This window comes from Phacochoerus africanus, chromosome 2, assembly GCF_016906955.1.
Source record: "Phacochoerus africanus isolate WHEZ1 chromosome 2, ROS_Pafr_v1, whole genome shotgun sequence".
Classification (NCBI taxonomy): domain Eukaryota; kingdom Metazoa; phylum Chordata; class Mammalia; order Artiodactyla; family Suidae; genus Phacochoerus; species Phacochoerus africanus.
In genome coordinates this window covers 274,332,359-274,355,075 of record NC_062545.1, presented here as the reverse complement: position 1 = coordinate 274,355,075, position 22,717 = coordinate 274,332,359, and the positions used below count along the sequence as shown (strand labels likewise).

At 53.7% G+C, this 22,717-nt stretch overlaps 1 protein-coding gene across 1 annotated transcript; it reads right to left on the bottom strand.

Moving 5' to 3' along the window:
* Positions 1-6,819: 6,819 nt before the first annotated feature.
* PRDM12 (PR/SET domain 12) lies at positions 6,820-22,493 on the bottom strand. The gene is made up of 5 exons (XM_047769635.1): positions 22,271-22,493; positions 20,039-20,229; positions 18,478-18,633; positions 8,570-8,681; positions 6,820-7,235 (listed from the first exon to the last, which is right to left on the bottom strand). Exons 1-5 carry the CDS (start codon positions 22,491-22,493, stop codon positions 6,820-6,822), a joined length of 1,098 nt encoding a protein of 365 aa, XP_047625591.1.
* Between the last annotated feature and the right edge of the window lie 224 nt (positions 22,494-22,717).

The window sequence follows — 22,717 nt, the reverse complement described above, 5'->3', positions numbered from 1 at the left end:
CTATCAAGAATGGGTAAATAACAAGATCCTACTGCATAGCATGGGGAACTACATTCACTATCCCATAATAATAATGGAAAAGAAATTTAAAAAATAAATGGGAGTTCCCGCCTTGGCACAGTGGGTTGAGGATATGGCGTTGCTGAAGCTATGGTGTAGGTCACAGCCCCAGCTCAGATTCGATCCCTAGTCTTGGAACTTCTATGTGCTGAGGGTATAGCCAAAAAAGAAAATAATAATAATAGTAAGGTCTTTTAGGGTATTCAAAAATGAATTTAAAAAAACAGATTAGATTAAATCACTTCCTTGCTTAGAACGCTTCAGGCAGCTTCCTTTTATACTAAGAATAAAAATCCATGAGCGTTCCTATTACGGCACAGCCGAAATGAATCCCATTAGTTGTCCATGAAGATGCGGGTTCGATTCCTGGCTTTACTCCGGGGGTTAAGGATCTGGCATTGCCATGAGCTGTGGTATAGATCGAAGATGCATCTTGGATCTTGAGTTGCTGTGGCTGTGGTGTAGGCTGGCAGCTACAGCGCTGATGCGACCCCTAGCTGGGGAAATTCCACGTGCTGCAGGTGTGGGCCTAAAAAAAAAAAAAAATCCAAACTCATCTTTGCCTGGTTCTGCCCTTCTCTGACCTCACTCACCTAACCTGCTCCCCTATTCATTATGTATGCTGCAATCAGCAGCGCTGGCCCCAGGATCTGTGTGTTTTGGGGGCTCTTTGCATGGAACTCTCTCCTCTGCACCCCCTAGCCCACCCCATCTTTTGTGTAACTGGCTGTTCCTCTCCAATCAGATCTCAACTCAATATTACTTCCTCAGAGAAGCCTCCCCTGACCACTGTATCCAGAATAATTCTCAGCTTCCCCCCTTTTGGGGGGGCTGTACCCGTGGCATGCGGAAGATCCTGGGCCAGGGATAAAACCCACACCACAGCAGCAACCTGAGCCACTGCAGTGACACAACCAGATCCTTAACCCACTGAACCACAGGGTAACTCCTTGAATTTTCATTAATTTGTTTGTTGCAGTCTTCCTTCACCAGGACAGGAGTGCTCTGAGAACAGGGCCTTTATCTGTTTTGTTCATCTGGCACATAGAGAGCAGCCATTTGTCCCCCCAAAAATGAGATGCATTTGCAAGATTTTCACTCCGCACAGGATATGAGCCCCGCAAATGCTCAGACTTTGTCTGTTTTTTCCACTTCTCAGTCCCTAGAGCTGTCTGGGTACAGTTCTTAACCATACCTTCTATTTTCTGTAATCTGCTGTTTGGAATTTGGGGGCCTTGCTGACCTTGGAAGGACTGCCCCTCCCTGGGTTAGCCGAGCCCTAGAGCCAGTAAACTCCTGGCTCAAGAGTATGCCTTTCAAACACAAACCAAGCCATCTGGAGCCCAGGGTCCCCGCTGCCACCACCATCTTTTTGATGAGGCGCTCACCCTCTGGACCATTATGTGCCCACGCCAGCGGCCCGTACCAGCCAACTAGGGACAGGCCCTCTGCCTCAGAGCCCACTGAGGGGCTGAAGTTACTCAACCAGTCAACCCTAAACCTGCTTACCCTGCCTTCCCAGTTAAGTCTCTTTCCCACATTTTCTCCTTTTCCCCTCTGTCTCCGGGTCAACCTCCCTGCCCCTATGCTTCCCCATGTGGCCCTGCATGGTGCCTCCCATTTCTCCCTGTCCCCCTTGGCAACCACAAGTCTGTCCTCTATGTCTGTGAGTCTGTTTCTGTTCTGTAAATAAGTTCATTTGCACCACAGTTTATTTTATTTTTTAATTAAAAAAATTTTTTTTGTCTTTTTGCCTTTGCTAGGGTCACTTCCCCCAGCATATGGAGGTTCCCAGGCTAGGGGTCTAATCAGAGCTGTAGCCGCCGGCCTATACCAGAGACACAGCAATGCTAGATCTGAACCACGTCTGCAACCTACACCACAGCTCATGGCAATGCCGGATCCTTAACCCACTGAGCAAGGCAAGGAATCGAACCCACAACCTCATGGTTCCTAGTCGGATTCGTTAACCACTGAGCCACGACAGGAGCTCCCATTTGCACCACATTTTAGATTCCACACCTAAGTGATATCATATGGTGTTGGTCTTTCTCTTTCTGACTTACTTAGTATGAGAATGTCTAGTTGCATCCATGTTGCTGCAAATGGCATTCTTTAATTCTTTTTATGGACAAGTATTATTCTTTTGTATATATGTGCTATATCTTTTTTTTTAATGGCCACACCTGTGGCATACGGAAGTTTCTGGGCTAGGGGGTTGAATCAAAGCTGCAGCTGCTGGCCTACGCCACAGCCACAGCAACACCAGATCCAAGCCAATCTGCAGCCTCCACTGAAGCTTGCAGCAACACTAGATCCTTAACCCACTGAGTGAGAACAGGGATGGAACTCAGATCCTCATGGACACTGTTCTTAACCCACTGAGCCACAGCGGGAACTCCATATACCACGTCTTCTTAATCCATTCATCTGTCGATGGACATTGAGGTTGCTTCCATGTCTTGGCTATTGTGAATAGTGCTGCTCTGTGGCTTTTTGAAAAGAATGCCCATGGATTTTTTGATGCCTCTTCAAGCAAAAATTGCGATCTGGGCCTCCTCGTCTTGCACCTGGGTGGGCTTGTGACTGCTTCAATAGCTGGCTTATGTAGCAAGTGCCTCTGCGGGACTCCGGAGATAGGTCAGAATAGACTGGCTTCTACCTGGTTTCCCTGCAACACTTGCGCTTGAAGACTTGAGCCAACGTGCAACAAGTACGACTTCCCTGGGACAGCTGTGTTGTAGGAAGCAGTCTGGTTGGGTGCTAACCAGCCACCACCCATAACTTGTCTCACCCCTCCCAGCCACACATCCCAGGAGACAAGCTCCAAGGTGGGAAGGAAGCTGAGAGCTTAGGAGATCCATTCCTCCATTTCGAGGGATCCAAGGATAATGGCTATAGGAAAGGGCAGGAAAAGGGGGGATGGACAACAGCCTTAGATGCCCTCTAGGGTGTGCCCAGCGAGATGGGTGGTAGAAGTGGCAACAGCCCTTCTCATCCATCACAGGCATCCTTGTATTCACAACAGTTTCTATTTATTGAGCATGTACTATGTGCTGGGTACCAAGCCATGTGCCGTATTCATTTATATACATTATCCCACTGCATCCTCACAACATCCTTAGGAGTTAAGTATCTGCCCATTTTCCCTTTGAGGAACCTGAGACACAGAGACATTGACCCAGGTCACACAACCAGTGAGTGGCTGAGCAAGGTTTCAGACACAGACTGGTGGCCTCTATCTAGAATCCTCTGCACCTGGAGGTCTCGAACCATGCAATAAAAAAGAAATAAAAGGTATCTCGATTGGAGAAGAAGTAAAACTGCCTTTATTCACAGACAACATTTATCATGTACATAGATGTCCTAAGGAATCTACTCCCCCCCCAAAAAAATGAATGAATAAGTAAGTTTCACAAAGTTGAAAGATACAAGGTCGGTTTACAGTGCTGGTCTACACCGCATCCCCAGGGGATACACAGAAAGCCCTTCGGATGTAATCCACAGGCTGACTGGGAGGGGGTGCAGCCTATTGGTCCTGGACATGGCTTCTAAGATCAGTTGCCATGGCGAAACCTGCTCTGCCACTCACTGGCTGAGTGACCTGGCAAGTGACTTCCTCTATGCCTCAGTTTTCTCATACTTCAAATGGACGATAATAGAGCATCATGGTGAAATAAGGGGGAAAAAGAGCATCAGGCTCAGGGGCTTATGGGGGAGGATTCCGGAATGCATGAATTTAACCCCCTAAACCCCAAATTATTGTAGCTGTGGTCTGCATGCCTTTCTTGGAAGGAGGGGGCCTGAGGCCTTTGCTGGAATTGCAAGAAAAGTAAGATATTAGGCTTTGAGTATCAGGCCCCCCACCCGTGTGCAGTTCTTCAGGACAATGATTCCTATCTGCTCACCCTGCCAAGGGCAGCACACTTCTGTTCAAACAAGTCAGCCACAAGCAGAGCAGATGCACTTCAGTCTGCAGTTACAGCCCACTGCCACCAGGTGGGTTCTTGAGCCAGTGCTGCTGCCCCTGTGATCTGCTGCTAGAGCTTCAGAGAGCAAAATTAGCTGCAGAGAGCAATTTAGAATTTTGATGAAGGGCGCCACTGACGTTTCTGAAGCCTGACACCTGCAGACCCTTGTTCAGGAAGCCAGTGTCATCCCCTTGGAGGCAGAGCATGTGTTTAATTCTACTTCACCTATCAGTATCTGGTGGGAAGGGGACTCAGGACAGATAGTTTTGGTCATGGAAACAAGAGGCTTGAGTGCAGGCTGCAGTGAGAGGAGGGTAAGGCCAGGGCCCACCAGAGGCAGCAGAAGCCTCATGGGGAGGTGTCAGAGAAGGTAAGGTTTGTAGGAGGAGGATTAACAAGGGTGGTGTCACCACTGCCCAAGGAGGAAATCCCAGACCGATCTGCGTGTGAACCTATCAAGAATATGACTCTGCCTGCGACCCCATGTGCCAGGGGGCAAGACCAGTCTCCCAAAGTATGGGGGTCTTTGGGAATAACCGAAGCTCCAAATGAGAATGGCCTGTGTGTACAAGTGTGAATTCCAGTATCTTCAGGTGTGTATGGGGGTGTGTGCTTGGCTAGATGAGGATGCGTAGAGAGATGTGCCTGAGGGGTGCCAGTGAGTTGGAAGGGTGACAGCCTCACAGTTGGTACATGCCAGAGCACATTTCCTAGTTTGCACACATCCTCCTGGCCAGAAGGTCCTGGGGAGGAAAGCCAATCCCTGACCCCACACTGTTGGCCTCCTTGCTCTTTGGTCTCCCTCAAGGAGGGTCTGGAAATGGGTGTCCAGAGCATTGGGAAATCCTAGACTTTGGGAGGGCACTTGGTGTCCATTTTGGTTCACCCCACTGGGTGCTTGGATTCCTTCCAGTTGTCCATGAAAATGAAAAAAAAAAAAAAGTACGAAAGATTGAGGGGCAGTAACAAAGCAAGACACTGATAGTCGAGAGTCAGTTGGAAACCACAAGGAATCCACCTAGCCCCTTGTGAGATTTCTGGTTGCTTGGCACTGTGGCCATCTCTTTGGGAGCTGAAACCACAGCTGTAATAAAGGTGACTTTTCTTTTCCATTTTAGGGCCACACCTGTGGCATATGGAAGTTCCCAGGCTAAGGGCCACATCGCAGCTACAGCTGCCGGCCTAGGCCACAGCCACAGCCACACCAGATCCGAGCCGCATCTGCGACCTACCCTGCCACTTGTGGCAATGCCAGATCCTTAACCCACTGAGCGAGGTCAGGGGTTGAACTCACATCCTCATGGATACTAGTTGGGTTCTTAACCTGCTGAGCCACAATGGCAACGCCCAAGGGTGACTTCCAAAACCAGTAAATGGAACAACTCTTCCTGCCCCCTCTTCAACTTCTAAGCACTTTCCATATTTCCTTTTCATGCAGATAAAAGTGTTGACCCATTCAGATGCTAAGTGATAAATGTTCCAAGTAATTTTTATTTTAGAATACAAGAGAGGTACAAAGGTATTTACAGTTGTACATATACAATCAAATAATATATATCACAGTTTTGTAAATATCATTTTAGATAAATATTTACAAAGTTAAAGTGACCATTTTCTGGAAGTAGAACACAGTTTCTTGAAAACTCTATACATTTTATACTTTTCATTAATATTATTATAGTTTCTTTATTTTACAAAACGGCCCTACGGGAATTCTAGTAAATGACTGCAAGGTGGGAAAGGCGACACCAGAGGGCGCCCACGGCCGGAGCTTGGGGAAACTTGGGACCCGGCAAGGGAGAGGGTGGACTGGGCAGGACGGAACCTCCTGGGATCCCGCACAGCTCGGAAGTGCTTTCCGGGGCCGGGAAGCCAGTCTTGTCCTCCTCTTGGTGGAGAGTGGCAGGAAGGACAGGAAACTTCCCCTTTTCCAAGCTTGAAGTCAGAGCTGAAGGGAGGAGACATTGGTCCAGCTCTCTCGATTTACTGATGGGGAAAGGGGAAACGGAGGCCCAAAGAGGGGAGGGGCCTTTCCCGGGGTCCCACAGTGGATTTCCGTTTTGTCTTCACTCAGCCAACCTGGCACACTGCAAAGTATTCGTGCCTCGTCCATCCCGAAGGAGCCGACTTTGGGAAGGGAAGTTGGCCCAAAGGAGAGAAGGGCCCGCTCGGCAGGGATGTGCAGGTCTCTCCAGCCTCTTGTGGCTGCCCCCGCGCCCCGTCAGCTCCCACCTCTCAAGGTCTTAAGTGTCGGTGACTCCTGACACTGCAGGATCCAGTCCCAGAAGGCGGGAGGCGAGTCAGACGCGCGCATTTGCGCGGGCCCCCTGCCCACACCGGGTCGCTCTCCATTCCCAACACGCACTCTCGGTGGGGAGGGTCATGGGGGCCCCCTTTCCCCGCTGAAGGCCCCCGGAGACTTTCAGTCCCTTCTCCTGCCACCCACGAGGGGCCTGTCAGCCTGGGCAGCCGACTCAACAGGAGGAGGGAGACTCGGGGGTGAGGCCGAGCATGGGGACCCCCTGAAGAGGAGGCGGCAGAGGTGCTGCACCAGCCGGGCGGCCTGGGAAAGGGAGGTTGCCCCTCAGTGTCCTCATCTGCAAAACGGGGCGAAGAGCGCACGCCTGGGGCGCGTCTATAGCGCCGGCTCCGGCGGCGGCCGCGAGCTGCAAGGGAGTCGAGTCCCAAGAGGGCGCCGCCCTGCCCCCGCGCGCCCCGAGGGGCAGGCTGGCGGGGGCGCGCGCGGGCGCGCGGGCGCGGGGGCAGGCGCGCGGGCGCGGCGCGGCGCTCACAGCACCATGGCCGGCAGGTGGTGCGCGGCGGCGGCAGCGGCGGCGGCGGCGGCGAGCGCGGGCGCGTGCGCGTGCGGCGCGGGCAGCGCGGGCGAGTGGGCCTGCAGCGCGGCGCTGGGCGGCCGGTGGCGCGCGCTCTTCTGGTGCGCGCGCAGGCCGGCCAGCTGCGAGTAAGCGCTCTGGCACACCTGGCACTTGTAGGGGCGCTCGCCCGTGTGCAGGCGCACGTGGTTGCGCAGCGTGGACGACTGGCTGAAGCGGCGGTTGCAGAAGCGGCACACGAAGGGCTTGTCCAGCGTGTGGATGCGCATGTGCGAGCGCAGGTTGCTGCGCGAGTTGAAGCCGCGGTGACAGATGACGCAGCGCATGCGGCCCGCAGTGCCCGCGGCCGAATCCGCCGGGTGGAAGTCCTCTGGCCGCGCGGGCAGGGCCCGGGAGGCAGGCGGGGAGAGGTGGAGAGAGCAGCCTAGTGAGAACCCGCGCGGCCGCGGCCCGGCAGCCCTCCCCCACGCGCGGCCCTCCTCCGGCCCAGCCGCCTCTATGGATCGTCGGGTGACTCCCTGAGCAGACTGAGTTAGAGGCGCTGGCCTGACGGAGGGATGGGAGGGATGATCCCGGCCTGGGATCACATAGGAGCTGGACTCCAGATCCTGCTGTGAGATCTCCGGGACTTACGGACTTAGCCTCTGGGAAGCCTAAACTTTCTCATCTGTGAAATGGGGCCTACTACGACCTCGTGGGCTGGACACAACTACATGATGAGCACAAAAAGCTGATTTGTGTTGGAAGGTGCCTCTGTACTAAGCACCTTACCTGCCTCAGCCAGGATATGGGAAGTACCTGGCTTAGAGCAACCTTCCATAAGTAGTAGTAACTGTTGTAACTCCTAGCCCCCCCCCCCCCCCGCCCAAACAAAAACAAAAGCAAAAAACAAAACCTTTCATTTATCCCACAATTATTTACTGAGTGCCTACCAGGTACCAGTGAACGGCACCTCATTTTTCTCATTCCTGAAATGGAAATAATAACAGCATCACCCCTAAAAGTTTGCTACAAGGATCAGAGAAGTTGTGTATGAAACTTTAGCTGCAGATCAAGGGCTGGGGAGATAGTAGCTGGTGAACCTCAGATTCATCCTCTAAAAATGAGAATAACCCAATCTCCCAGGGTTTTATGAGGACCCGAGGAGGATGATACCTGTAAAAGGTTTAGCAGGAAACAGGTCTTGAGCAAGTGGTCTGTACCACCACCATCAGCATCCCCTCTCCAAGCCACACAAAGCACACGCTGCCCTGCCTTCATTTGACAGATTTACACTGAGCCCCTGCCCTGTGCTGGGACCAGCACTGGAACAGGGCAGGGAAATGTAGATTGTCAGGGCTGGAGGGAACTCATTTCACCCAGCGGCTTTCTTTTACAGATGGTGAAACGGAAGCTCAGAGCCATTCCCAAGATGACACAGCAGAACTGAACTCAATCCAGGCTGCTCACTTCCTGGCCCCTTGCTTCTCCTACCACACCCTGCTGTTCCCCCCACCCATGCAGACCCCAGACAGTCTATTGTGTCTAGAAAACAGAAGTGTCTTCCATCTATGCCTGGACCATGGCAGTGGTCCAGGGGCAGGGGCCTCCTTGAACCAGTAGTCCCACGGGCTTGATGATGCTGGAGGTGGTACACACACATGCACTCTGTCTCTCTGGGTCCCATGGGTCCCTTGACATTGTGGCCTTTATGGGGATACCTACCATGCTTGTTCTTTTTCTGCTCCTCCTCCAGCCCAGGCACACCAGGGATACCCAGGAAGGTGTTGTGCGAGTTTCCATACCACACCAGCAGTTCCTGATCGGGAGGGATCATCTGTAGGGAAGGAGGCAAGAGGGGGTCAGGGAGGTGGCCGAGAATCAGGGCTGCCTGCCATGGAGGTGTCGGTACAGTTTCAGCCCCCAGAAAGCTACGCTTGGGTCCCTTACCACCAAGCTAGCCCCGGCCAACTGCACAGACATGGAAGGCCCTGGGATGCTTTGTCCCTCGGCTTCCCTCTGCCCAAGGCTTCTCACCATCTCTGTCCTGGCTCTGCTGCTGGGAACAGAGCTGCCTCCTGCCCCTGCCCCGCCCCCAGCTCCCAAACTGGCAACAGAAACATTGCCACAAGCAGAAGTAACAGAAGAAGGAAGGTTCGAAAACTTTGCATTCGTTTCCGAGGGGAACCAGAGCCAGCGAGCCCTCAGGTCTGCAGGGCTGAGCCAGACGTTCCCAAGGATCCTGTGGGGGGGGGGGTTCTTGGTCACATTCTGCCTGATAATGTTCTAGAAACTTCTCTCATCCAGAGCAACGACAGGCAGCACCACATCACACATACTTCTCTCCTCATCACACTTGGCAGGCCTCCCTGCACGTGGGAAATGCTAAAAAGCAGCATTCAGATGAATGGATGCCTCCATCTCTGGAAATACTGGGGCCGAAAGGCTTAAACAAGATTCACTTTGCCATGTCCCAGGTCTGGGACAGAGAATTCCACAAATGGTGACAGGGCGCTGCTGCTCCCAGGGGAGGACCTGCCCGGGGAAATGGTGAGAGTCTCTGGGACGATGGGCTTTGCAGTGACAATCCGGGGAGGCTCTGGAAGGTCTGCTCCTGCGCTGCTGATGGTAACCCCACACTCTGGGGCATCCGAGGGGCCCGCCGTGACTTTGGTGGAGGCCAGTTACTCCCCAAAGTAAACCCTCAGGCCCCACGCAGCAAGTGGCAGAGGGGAAGGCTGGTCACTGCCCGAGGCCAGGACCCCAGAGAAACTGGCTTGGCCCAGAGAAAGGTGGGCACACTCCCGGCAGCAGTTGGATTGTTTTCCTGGTGGGTCCTCTCAGCTGAAGTACAAAAGCTTGCACAGGATTCTACCTAGGGCTGTCTGAAGTCACGCCAGGATAGGACTCTTCCCCTTGGCCTCTGGGGTTCCAGAGAAGGCCCCCCATCCCTCCTTTGGCCCTGCCTGAAGACCCTGCCATACACAGAGCTGTTCTGTTCACCACACCTTCCTGCCCCTGGCCCAAGCCAGGAAAATCCTCAGACCCTCGCGGCCAGCCCTGCTCGACCCTGAAAGGAGAGGGAAGCAGAGAGAGGAGGGGGCGGGAGAAGCCAAGCTTGAGGGGGGGGCTTGGGGAATGTCCAGTCTCCTAACGCTCAGCCTGGGGTCGCCACACCCCTTCCCAACAGAGCCCACGACGGCCCAGGGGGTGTCACGTCAAGCCTCAGGGTTGGTGAATGAAAAGGAGCTGCGCAGAGGGTGTCACACCAGCTCAGACTGACAGGGTTTGAATATGGAAAAGGCAAATGCACTCCCTGAACCCAAAGAAAACTAGACGGTGCCTTAAAGAAAACAGGTGGATTAGATTCTGGCAGCACAGCAAAAGTCCTTGAAGCCTCACTGCTCATTCACAGTCACGACCTGGGGTCCAGGGGGCTCTGCTGGAAAAGGGGCGGAGCTGAGAGAGGTTTTGTGAACCTCTTGGAAAAGAGGGTGATGGAACTAAAATATTCCAGATAAATTTGGAGTCCCTGCTGTGGGGCCATGGGACCTGTCGTGTCTTGAGAGCCCTGGGGTGCAGATTCAATCCCCAGCCCAGCACAGTAGAATAAGGATCCAGCATTGCTGCAGCTGCGACTCAGGTTGCAACTGAGGTTCGGATCTGATCCCTGGCTCAGGAACTCCATATGCCATGGGGTGGCCAAAAAAGAAAAAAAAAAAAAGATAAATTCGCCATGAAGGAAGCCACTAAGAGATGGTGCCAGTGGGCCCTCGGTCACCAGGTCCCTCGGTGACCTTAGGCAAGCACTTTGCCTCTCTGAGCTTGTCTCCTCGAGGGAGTGGGGGTGAGGAGCACGATTCCCCCCCTTCCCCGATCCAAGGTTCTGATTGTAAGTCACTTCCGACAGTGTCCCAACCCCTGGCTTCAATTCTCAGCAGGTGTTTATACATCACGGTTCTTCTAAAGCGACCCGCCTCCGCCAACCGCCTGGACACACCCCTTCCTTCAGGAGACAGTACTGCTGGGGTTCCGGCTCAGGCCCCAGGCCCTCACACGTCGCAGGGTGCGCTTGGGCTCCCCAGCTTGGGCAAGTTGCCTTCTGCCACTGGTCCTCAGTTTCCTCAACTGTGAAACACGGACGGCACCCACCGTGGCTGTGACCTCACTGGGTGCTTATCGGAGCTCGATGGGGCCACACATAAAGCTCTCTGTAGGGGGTGACGTGGAGCTCTGGTTACTATTTTCTGTAAGCTCGCCAACCACTCAGAGAAGCTGGCAGCCACCTCTGGGGCATGGGGTCCCGCAGTTGTCGCCACAGAGTCTGCAGTGTGGCCCAGGGCTGCTGGCACTGCTAAAGCCCAGGATGACGGGCAGCTTTGCCTTTAGTGACCAACAACAGCACAGGCTGGGTCCACCTGCTGCCAGGACACCAGTCACATGCAGATGCCACCACTTCCTGGCCCCCTTTGCCCTGGGGGAGCAGAGACGTGGGATGAGAGGTTCAGCAAGATTCCATCAAATGTCACCAGGGCTGTGTCTCAACCTCCAGACTTGTAGTCTGGAAATCAAATGTCTAAGTCAATGCTGGCCTTTTTATTTATTTTCTTTTCCTTACTCCTTCCCTTCCTCTTCCTTCCGCGTCCTTCCTTCGCCTTTCTTCTTTCTGTTCTTATCGTCTTCCTTCTTCCCTTCCTTCCTTCCTTCCTTCCTTCCTTCCTTCACTTCCTTCCTTCCTTCTTTCTTTCTTTCTTTCTTTCTTTACTTTCTTTCTTTCTTTCTTTCTTTCTTTCTTTCTTTCTTTCTTTCTTTCGTCTTTTTAGGGCCACACCCAAGGCACATGGAAGTTCCCAGGCTAGGGATCAAATCAGAGCTGTAGCTGCCGAGCCTACACCACAGCCACAGCAACGCCAGATCCTTAACCCACTGAGCGAGGCCAGGAACTGAACCTGCAACCTCATGGTTCCTAGTCGGATTCGTTTCTGCTGCACCACGACGGGACCTACACCACAGCTCACCGCAAGGCTGGATCCTTAACCCACTGAGTGAGGCCAAGGATCGAACACAAGTCCTCATGGATAATAGTCGGATTCGTTTCCGCTGAGCCATGACGGGAACTCCCAGCCTTTTCATTTTAATTGACAATAACAATTTTTTTTTGGCTGCACCCGAGGCCTGTGGACATTCCTGGGCCAGGGATCAAATCCAAGCCTCAGCTGTGGCTTACACCCCACAAAAACAATTACTGTTACATGTAAAACAAATAGAACAAAAACAACCATAATGGTGATGAAAGAGGAGCCAAAAACATGGGGGATGACACAGATTCTGAATAGTATTCAATATGATGGAAATACTATATTTTAAAGTAAGAGATTCGATACTGACTGTTTCAAATGTAAGCCATTCATTCACTAACATTTGTCAGATGTACTCACATTAATATCACTAGTTAATTTTAAAAATTAAAACTGTGATAGACACACAGGGATGTGTAATGCAAAGTAACTCTTTCCTGCTCCAGACACCCAGCCACTGTGGCCGGTTTTCAGCACATCTTTCCTCAGAAGGGTTTGTCACTTTGAGACTTTCTTTTTTGGCCATGCTCATGCCATGTGGAAGTTCCTGGACCAGAGATTGACCCTGCGCCACAGCTGTAAACAGAGCCACAGCAGTGACAATGCCAGATCCTTAACCCACTGAGCTATGAGGGAACTCCTGATATATATATTTTTTAAAACAATGATTTAAGTTCAGGGGGAATGGCATGATGGGGCAGAGTGACTTCCATTTTCTACATGACGCATCTGATTTTTTAAAAATAGTGAGCACGTCTTATTTTTATGGTAAGAGGGTTTTTTTTTTTTGTCTTTTTAGGGCCACACCCAAGGCATATGGAAATTCCCAGGCTAGGGGTCGAATCAGAGCTGCAGCCGCCGGCCTACACCACAGCCATAGCAATGCTGGATCTGAGCTGCGTCTGTGACCTACACCACAGCTCAGGGCAACGCCGGACCCTTAACCTACTGAGTGAGGCCAGGGATTGAACCCAAGTCCTCATGGACACTCGCTGGATTCGTTACTGCTGAGCCACCACAGGAATTCCTGTAGAGCGAGAGAATATTTTTTTAAAGAAAAAAAAAAAAACCTATTTCTTTTAAAGAAAGAGAACCTACTGGAATTGAGAATGACATACCACCCTAGGCAGCAAGAAAGAGAAAAATAGAAAACCTATTTTTTTAAAGAAAGAGAACCTGCTGGAATTAAGAATGACACGCATCCCTAGGCAGCAAGAAGCCTCGCGCTCTCGAGACAGCGCCCAGGAAGGCGGCCTCTTGGGCACAGAGGTGGGATGCCAGAGCCTCTCTCCTGCTTCAGCGCTCTGGGAAACCAGCAGCAGCTCCTGGCCTGCCTGCTCCCAGACACCCCTTGTGCAACAATCCCGGAGACCAGGAGAGCCTGGGGGAACCAGCAGCAGCCTCTTGCCTAAGAGCCTAGTACCATTGTCCAGGGGTTCCCAGGGTCCCACCAGCTGACCGCCTAAGAGCCAAGAATGGCCACGGTCCCTTGCAGGCCTCACAGTGCCCTAGCTAGCCCTGTCCCCTTACGGCCAACACTATGGCCTGGCCCAGCCGAGGTGCTCCACCGGGCCTCAGAGAATGAGAATCAGCTGTGCACTCACTTTTCTAGGGAGGAGAGACTGACTCCGGACACACAACACACAAAGCAGTTCCCCAAGAAACCAGTCCCTTAGCATAAAATCCACATCAAGACTCTTTGGTTGATAAATTACATCACCTCCCAACTCAGGCTTCTTAACCTTCCCTCTCAAGCCCAGGAGTTTTGTCCTGATCCAGTTCTGAATTTTTTCTTTTTGTCCTTTTGTCCTTTTTAGGGCCGCACTTGTGGCATATGGAGGTTCCCAGGCTAGGGGTCGAATTGGAGCTACAGCTGCTGGCCTACACCACAGCCACAGCAACGCCAGATCCTTAACCCACTGAGCGAGGCCAGGAACTGAACCCGCAACCTCACGGATCCTAGTCGGATTCGTTTCTGCTGTGCCATGACGGGAACTCCAGTTCTGAATTTTTATTATCAATGAAAAAAACGTGTTGGGCTTTGGGGTTGTTTTCCTAATAGAAATTCATGTCACACTATTGAACCAGCTCCCAGGAGGCCTGACTCCTCCCTTTGCCCTAATGGTGCAGAAGCCCTCGTCTAGAAGGCCTGCAGTGTCAGCTGGAGAGAATATCAATTTCCATTGTACCACAGATGTCCTGACACACCAATTAATAGATTTCCGGCAAATAGATATTGGCCAGGGAGGCCCCGTGCTATGGTGACCAGGGGCTCCGCTCTGGGGTCAGACAGGCCTGGGTTCAAATCACAGCTCAGCAATCTCCCGAGATCATCCTGAACCTTAATTTCATTGCCATTAAAATGGGAATAAAATGGGAATAGTAATAGCACCAGGCTGAGGGGATTCAATTTTTTTAAAAGTTGCTAAGACCCTTAGCACGGTGCTGGCAAATGATAAATGCTCCAAGCATTATTAATGATGCTTTTATCATTATTATCATTATTATGAATTATCCTGCCAAGGTGTGCAGTGGCTTGATGTGGGAATCTCAGTTCCCAGATCAGGGATTGAACATGCGCCACAGTGGTGAAAGTGCCGAATCCTAACCACTCGACCACCAGGGAACTCCCAATGAGGCCTGTTATTAATAATCCAATTGCCTTAACGGCCCCCACCCATGAGCAAGATCAAAAGGAAAATAGTGCTTGTCTTCAAGAAAAGGAGAGATGGGCCTGTGGGGATCTATGGGCAAAAAAAAAAAAAAAAAAAAAAAAAAAAGCTCAATTGCCTGGAACAAAAAGTAGCAGAAAGAAATAGTCCATAACTTCAGGGCACAATCGTTTGCCAAAAAATAGGGAGGGGAAAGCCTGGGAATTTTCTTCCCAGTTCCCAAATCTGAAATTTTCAGAACTTACTCCTAAGTCTTTTTCTGGTGCTGAGTTTGGGGGGAACCAACCTTCTTGCTTCCTGGGGAAGCTGCTTTGGTTTGGCAGTTTTGTTTGCCTGGGAGAAACGAAGCCATGTGTCCACTTTTGACATATGCCTCGTCCCCTGGAGAAAGACTCATTTATTCAACATTTAATGCCTGTGTGCTATGTGTCGGGCACTTTCCAGAAACGTCATTTTAGGCATGTGAGGTTGTAGTAAATTCTTCCGTGGCTGAAGCGAACAAGGAGAGGGGCCCCGGATAACACGCCAGGGATCCAGCCAGATGAAAAACCCCGCCTGGGGATGCTCCACCATCTGGCTGGCCTGGAAACCCATCACCCTTGTATCTGTTTGGAAAGCTGTTATTTTGAGGGTTTGGTTTTTTTCTTCTTTTTTTAGGGCCACAGGTGCTGCATATGGAAGTTCCCAGGCTAGGGGTCGAATCAGAGCTACAGCTGCCAGCCTACACCACAGCCACAGCAATGCAAGATCCGAGCTGCATCTTCGACCTATACCACAGCTCCCAGCAACACCAGGTCCTTAATCCACTGAGCGAGGCCAGGATCAAAACTGCAACCTCATGGATACTAGTTGGGTTCGTTTCTGCTGAGCCACAGTGGGAACTCCAGTTATTTTGTATTTATGGAAAATTTTAGAACAGCAATAGGATATGCTACTTTTTTTTCTTTGTCTTCCATTTTTTAAAAGATTAAATTTAATTGATTTACAATGTTGTGCCAATTGCTGCTGTCCAGCAAAGTGACTCCTTCATACATATATACACGTTTTTACATTATTTTCCATCATGGTCTATCCCAGGAGATTGTGCACAGTTCCCTGTTCTGTACAGCAGGACCTTATTGTTTATTGATTCTAAATGTAATAGTTTGAGGATATGCTGCTTATTGAGTGAAAATATTCCTTTTCAATTTTTTTTGGCAAGGAATGGGTTACCGTAATGAAATATCAATAGCAGTCTGAGTGATGGGAAGATTAAAAAAACAGGTCACGGCACAAGCCCTTCTCCTTGACTCACTTGCGCGGGTACACACAGGCAGAGAATAGGCAACCCACATATTCCAGAGGCATCTGGGCAGTGGCCTGGGGCAGCAGCAATTTCTTCTGGCCGAGCCCTGCCTCAGTCTAGCAAGTGGGGTCTGACATGGCAATACGATGCTTTAGGGAAATTGCCACCACGAACAAAGTACCTGATTTTACTTAGTAAGAGTAAGACGGGGGATATTTTGTGTTTTCTTATCCCTCCCTCCAGCAGTGGGCTTTCACTAACTCTGCAGGGGCATCAGTAGCCAAATCGGTAACATACAGATCAGATACGGTGGATCCCATACAGCTTTTCATATAGATTTCCTAGAGGTCACATATTTTTATATAGATCATATATATTTTTTCCTGATTCTCTTTTTTCAACTTGAATTCCTGATCAAATGTCGATGACTTTTTAAAAATCGTATAACCCCAGATTCCTCTGTGGAGCTACACTTTAGCCTCCCTGCCCTCTGACTCTGAATTTTTTTTTTTTGGCCACCCCTCGGCATATGGAGTTCCCAGGCCAGGGATGAGATCCGAGCAGCAGTCGTGACTTCTGCTGGGATCCTTAACCCTCTGTGCCGGGCCGGGGATCAAACCTTCGTCCCAGGGCTCCAGAGACACCGCTAATGCTGTTGCACCACAGCAGGAACTCCTGAATTTCTGTATAAATATCTCTTAATGTTTCCTGACTCTATTCTGCTTTCAGCCGGCGTGAACTGAACAGCGAGATAAGACTTGGGGCCCCGCATCAGACGCAGTCAGGAGCCCTTTCGTCAAAATCATATCAGCATTCCTACCCTGTCTCCTGCGTGTATGCGCGTGTGTGTGGTGGGGGCCGGTGCACGTGTGTCTGTGTGGAAGGGATGGAGTGAGCGCGTGTCCCCTACCTCATCTGTTTCAGGGTAGCCAAGAAGTCGTGCACAGATGTGAGACTGAGCGGGTGAAAGGCGCTGAGGATCTGGGAGGGTGCTCGCTACCCAGAGTGGGTTCGGCCACACATGAGACCGATCCTAGGAAGTCCGGTGGGAGTTCCTTGCACCCACAGGGAGGCAGTCCAACCAAAGGTCACAGAAAACACCTTTGTCCTCAGCCTGGGCCGCCAGCCCTACCCTCACACTGCCCCATGCTGGTCCAGCTCCCTTGAACCTCAGTCTGAGAACCGCTCACCTTTCTTTACCCTTTCTGGTTCTCCTGGGGGCCGCCCCTCGCCAGGACACACTCCCTGGTCACACCAGGGCCCAAGCAAAGGCCATTCTGTTGTCATCCTGGCAGATTCCTTGGGGCCTGGCTATTGAGGGACAACCGGACCCCTCTGTTCCAGAAGGTGTTAAGCTCCCCTTGGGGCCTTAGAAAGACATGGGGCTCTGAGTTGCAGGAAGAGAATTAGTCTCTGTCCTGGGTGGGGGTGGGGGTCCCCCAGAACACCCCCCCAAAACTCAACCAAGCCCTGCCCTACCCCCAAGAGGCACCGTGCTTCTCCCCACAGGGGCGCAGAGGCATGAGGCCCCAAGGAGTTGGGGGTGGCAACAATAGTGCCACCAGCCCTGCACAGCATGGCCACCAACCTGCAACCAGGAGTCTGGGCGGCTTGCCCCTCTGTGAGCCAAGGGACAGCAAACATCCAGGGAGGGTCCCAACCGGGTGGCCACCTTGACTACCACCACTCAGCTGCCACCGCTCGGCTCGCCTCGAGCCACCATCCCCTCCCCAAATACCGAGAGTCTGCCTGCCGCAGCCCAAGTGTTTCCGCACTGCGAATACCCTTTTTCCAGCCTCCTGTACTGCTCCCCGCCACAGGACGGGCTATTTATCTGCGTTCTCTCCCTTGCCTCCTCTGCGAAGCTTCACCCAGCTCAGACTCTAGTGTTAACACGCCCCTCAGGTGCCCATAAAGGCTCCGGAGTCTGCCCGCCACCGAGGGAGACCCAGCAAACGGCAAACTGCAGATAATCACAGATTCCTCCCTGGTGGATTAAATACGTGAGGCTTAAACACAATTACGCACCTACAATGTCTAAGAGAAGGCTGACGCCACGACTGATCAGCGTGTGATGGCTGAGGCTCCAGTGGTGACCCACCGTCGCTGGGTGGCCCACGCAAGCGGGATGCTGGGCAGCGCACGGCTCAAAGGCTGCCTCGCAACGCCCTCTCTCCCACCCAAAGGGTTTCCCTGGGCTGCCTTCTGGTGCCTCGCTCGCTCTGTCTCTGCAGCTTCTCAACACCCTCAGCAGATCTCCAGGGACCTCACGGTTGAAGGGCTCATGACATTTACAATAGCATCAAGCCAAAAGTTCTGTTCCTAACCTCATACATCCACTCAACTTTAATAAACCTTTGAAAAATGAAAAGAGAGAGAAAGTTCTGTTCCTTCTGACCTAGAGCAGTAAAGCTTGCGCTGGAGGTCGTGCTCCCCAAGACTATATGCACAGGCTCCAGTCCTGCAGCCTGGGCAGGGCCAGCGGGGCCCAGCATCAACGCCCCCTCTCTCCGCCTCAGTCCCTGGACACAGCTGCCCTGCAGCCCCGCCCCTGCTGCATCCATCCTCCACTCGCTATGCGCATGTACATCCTCTCACCTCGATGGCCTTGTAGAAGATGCTGGTTCCGATCTGGACCACCTCCAGGTTCTGCTCCTGCTCGTTCCGTGCGCATTTGATGTAGGTCATCCAGCTTCGGTGGTCCTCCTGGCTGGCATCGATGAAGTAGCGCACCGTGCCGTCCTCATTGAACACCTGGGCACAGGTGAGCGGGGGACCAGGTGAGGCAGGGCTCTGCCACGTGTGTCACTCACGCTCAGCACGCTCACACCTACGCTCTCTCCACACTCACAACAGGCCCAGGAAGTGGACGCGGCTATGGCGGTCTTGGTTTTCCAGCCGAGGAAAGGCAGGCTCAGCCGTACAGGGACTAGCCTGAGGCCAGCCGGCTAGAAGTGACCAGCCAGGAGTCAGCCTCCAGGGTCCCACAGGCTCCTGCTGCCTTGTCCTCCTCATCCCAGAAGAAAAGGGTCTCCAAGAGATCACTGACCAAAGTGGCCCCCGCTCCAGGTAGCTCTCTGGGGACTCAGAGGTGTGCTCCCTAAAGCGGGGGAGGATGCTGGCCAGGACCTCAGAGGGGGACATAAAGGAGCCTAGAGAGGGAAGGCTGGCCCACTGTGGCACCCTGGCCTGGCCTAGGCCCCTTCGTGGGCATTACCCAAAGGGCTCAGCAATCAAATTGGACCCCAACTTCCTAACCCAGGAACAAGGAGAGAAGGTAACCCCTGGCCCAGGCCTCCGGGGATGGGAGGAGGTGAGGCTGGGAGAGGCCTCTTGGCCACCCCTTTGCTCCCTTCCTCCTGCTCCTGTGAGCAAGTGCCGGATTTGTCCCCTTTGGCTCCTCAAGGGTCTGAAGAGTGGGGGGGGGGGTGCAGAGTGGGGGAGGGGCGCCATGATGGAGGGAGGAAGTGACCTTAGGGAGGGGGCACTGGCCTGGCCTCTGCAAGGTGAGAGTCCCTGCAAGGTGAGAGTCCCGAGAGGAGGAAGTGCTCTGGGGGTAGCTTTGGTCCTTCGGCAGCCCCCCCTGGCCTCTGGCACTGCCGTTGGGGAGGAGCGTCCGAAGGCCCGGGAAGAAAGGTCAGTTTCCTTCTGTAAAATGGGAGTAATAACTCCGAGGGCACTTGGGATCATCTGATGGAACGCGCGGCCCAGCCCTCAGAAAGCCCCCTCCGTGCCACGCCTTAGGACAGTGCTCCTGAGAGCACGGGCTCCCTGCCTCCTCTCTTCCAGCCAGGGCTGGCTTGGAGGGGCTTTCCTTGCTGCTTCCTGGGCGAGGGGAAGAATGCAGGGGGACTGGAAAGCAGCTCCCAGAAGGGGCTTCTCTGTTCTCTGCGGGACCCTGGGCAAAGGACGGGGCTTCTCTGGGTCTCAGTGCCCTCCTCTGCGAAGTGGGGACAACAGCAGACATGCTTCCTAGGGCTGCCCAGAGGAGAGTGCCATCGCCTCTGGGAGCGGACTGCCTGGGGAGCCCGAAGCTCCGGGCAGGGGTGGAAGCAGCGGCTGGTGGGATGTCTGGGGGGAGCGGGGTCCCATCTGCGGCTGCAGCCCAAGCCCGGCTCCCGGCTCCCGTCCACCGCCCACCCCTGCCGCCTGCTCGTACCTCCCACATCAGGTTGTTGTTCTTGCAGATGTCCACATGCTCGGGAGCGATGACGCGGCCGGTGAAGGGGCCCATCTCCGTGCCCGCCTTGATCCACGTCTTGGAGAAGATGCCAAGGCCCTCGCCGGGAATGGAGCTCTGCGCGATGATCACCTCTGCCGGCAGCACCAGGCTGGACAGCTTCTGAACCTCTGTGGCCACCAAGCAAGGGCACTGGGTCAGAGCCTGAGGCAGGGGAGACTGGCTCTCCCCCAGCCACTCCAGTGTGGGGTGGGGGTGGAAGCTGCCAGAGACTGACTGGAGTCTCCCCTGTTTCCCGGGAACCCTCCGAAAGCATGCGGTGTTTTAGGACTCACTTCTAGGAGGGTGTTTTTGTTTGGTGGGTTGGTTGGTTGGTTTGGTTTTTGTTTTTTTTGTTTTTTGTTTTTTCAGGGCTGCACCAGCGGCACATGAAAGTTTCCAAGCTAGGGGTGGAATAGGAGCTGCAGCTGCCGGCCTACACTGCCGCCACAGCCACACTGGATCCTTAACCCAGTGAGCGAGGCCAGGGATTGAACCCACGTCCTCATGGATACTAGCCGGGTTCGTTACCATTGAGCCACAACGGGAACTCCTAGGAGGGTTGTTTTTTGTTTGTTTGTTTTAGTTCCTTCACGAATTCTCAAAGCATTCACAACGTTCCTCTGCGCTTTGCCCTCCGCCCTGGAAAAGCTTAAGAACTGAGCTGACCACATGGCTTTACAAATGAGTAAACTGAGGCCCGCTCCCACCCGGAGGAAGGTGACAGCCCAGAGAAGATTCTCTCACCCAGCAACAGCTCGTCCTGGGAAGCTCGCCCGTCACTGGGCACCCACTGCCTGTCCCAGCACCAAACACAGGACACTCTCCTGGGACCCGGGACTGGGTCAGGGGCTCTGATTGCTTTCGCAGTGTGGGAGGCCTGGGGCCCAAGTGGACTGGCAGTTCTGGGAAAAGAACTCGGGCTTCGAAGCAGTGGAGTCACAAAAAAACGCCGGTGGCAAGGGGCCACGTTTCCAGCTCTCTCGGTGACCCCGGTTCGAGGGCGTGCCCGGGTCCGGGGCTGGCATCAGGATCTCAGGTGCCAGGAAGGACAGTGCCCGGCCCTGGGCAAGCTGCGCAGTCACCTCTCTGGGCGGACAAGAGCCGGGGCTGCCTGCAACCTCTGGGGGTCCCCCTGCCCAGCCAGGCAGCCGGGGTGGGAGCGGCGAGGAGCACGGGGGCGGCCTCCGTGTCTTACAAGGTTCCCCTCTAAGCTACCTGGGAAAATACCCGGCGAGCGGGCCGGCTGAAAGAGGGGGTTAAACGGTGTCCATTGCGGCGCGGCCGGCAATTTGTCACGCTGTTAAAGTGATCGCATTCATTCGGCCCCATTCGAAAGAAATTGCTAATTCTAAATTCATTAGCCCTGGAAGAATGCTGTAGCAGTAAATTGTAGCTCAATGCGGAGGGGACTTGTTTAAAAGGGGCCGAGGAATTCCCCTTACAAAAAGGGGGGATTAGATGCTTGACATAGCGTGAATGGAAGTGGAATTAGTCTGCACGGTAAATTAAGAGAGGAACAGACATCGTAAAGGGGGAAAGGGGGCGCCGCGCAGAGATGCCAGCGACGGGGAAAGATATTGTTTGCGGGTTGATGAATGAGGAGTAAGAACTTGAGACATCTTAAAGAAAAGAAACTTTTCTCGCTCTCTCTTTCTCTCCCTGGCTCGCTCTCTATGCGGCTTTCTCTTCCACCCGCCCGCCCTCCACCCACTCCCTAGCCCCCGCTGCCTTTTAAAGTTCTTGGTTTAAGTGAGAACTTTCGCGGGTCAAGCCCAAGTTAACTAAATGAATTTAAAACCCCTTCTTTCTGAGTCAACTGCTATTACACGCCTAGTAAGGCTTTAAATGCCAGGAACCCGCCGGCTCAAAGGGGTGAGGGGCGGACAGGGGAGCTCGGGGGCGGCGGGCCCGGCGGCTTGGACGCTGAGACCTCATCTCTGGGCAGCGCTGGGTGGAGAGATGCCCCTCCCTCCCGCCCCGGCCGGCCAGCGGGCTTGGCTGCTGGCTCCCTGGTTCGGCGTACGGGAAACTGAGTCACACGCAGCATCTAGAACGCCCAAACTGGCGCCATGGGCTGCGATGCCTGGTCTCCGTTCCTCGCCTCGCCCGGCCAGGAATCTAAGGCCGGGGATGGGAGGGGACGCGACTGGCCTCGACGGCGCGACTCACCGCCGGAGAAGGACTGTGCCAGGACCTCGGCGGTGAAGGCTGTCTTGGGGCTGGCGTGGTGGCTCTTGTCTTCGAAGAGCTGCTCGCCCAGCACGTTGCGCCAGCGGCCGTACAGGAAGCTGTGCAGAATGTCCGAGGTGATGACCTCCGCCAGCGCCAGCCCCGGCGCCTTCAGCCCCGTCTTGAGCACCAGGGCCTCAGCCGGGAGCACGGAGCCCATCATGGGCGGCCCGGGGCGCGCCGGCGCCGGAGACGGCCGGCCGGGGCCGAGGCAGGGATGTAGTGGGGGGGGGGGGGGCAGCGGAGGAGCGAGAGAAGAGGGATGTGATGGAGGAGGAGAAGGAATAGGAGCAGGGGGGAGGATGCTGACGAGGAGGACGAGGACGCAGGAGGGAGCGGGAGGCGAGGGGGTGGCTGGGAGGAAAGTGAACGAGGGGGAGCGAGGCA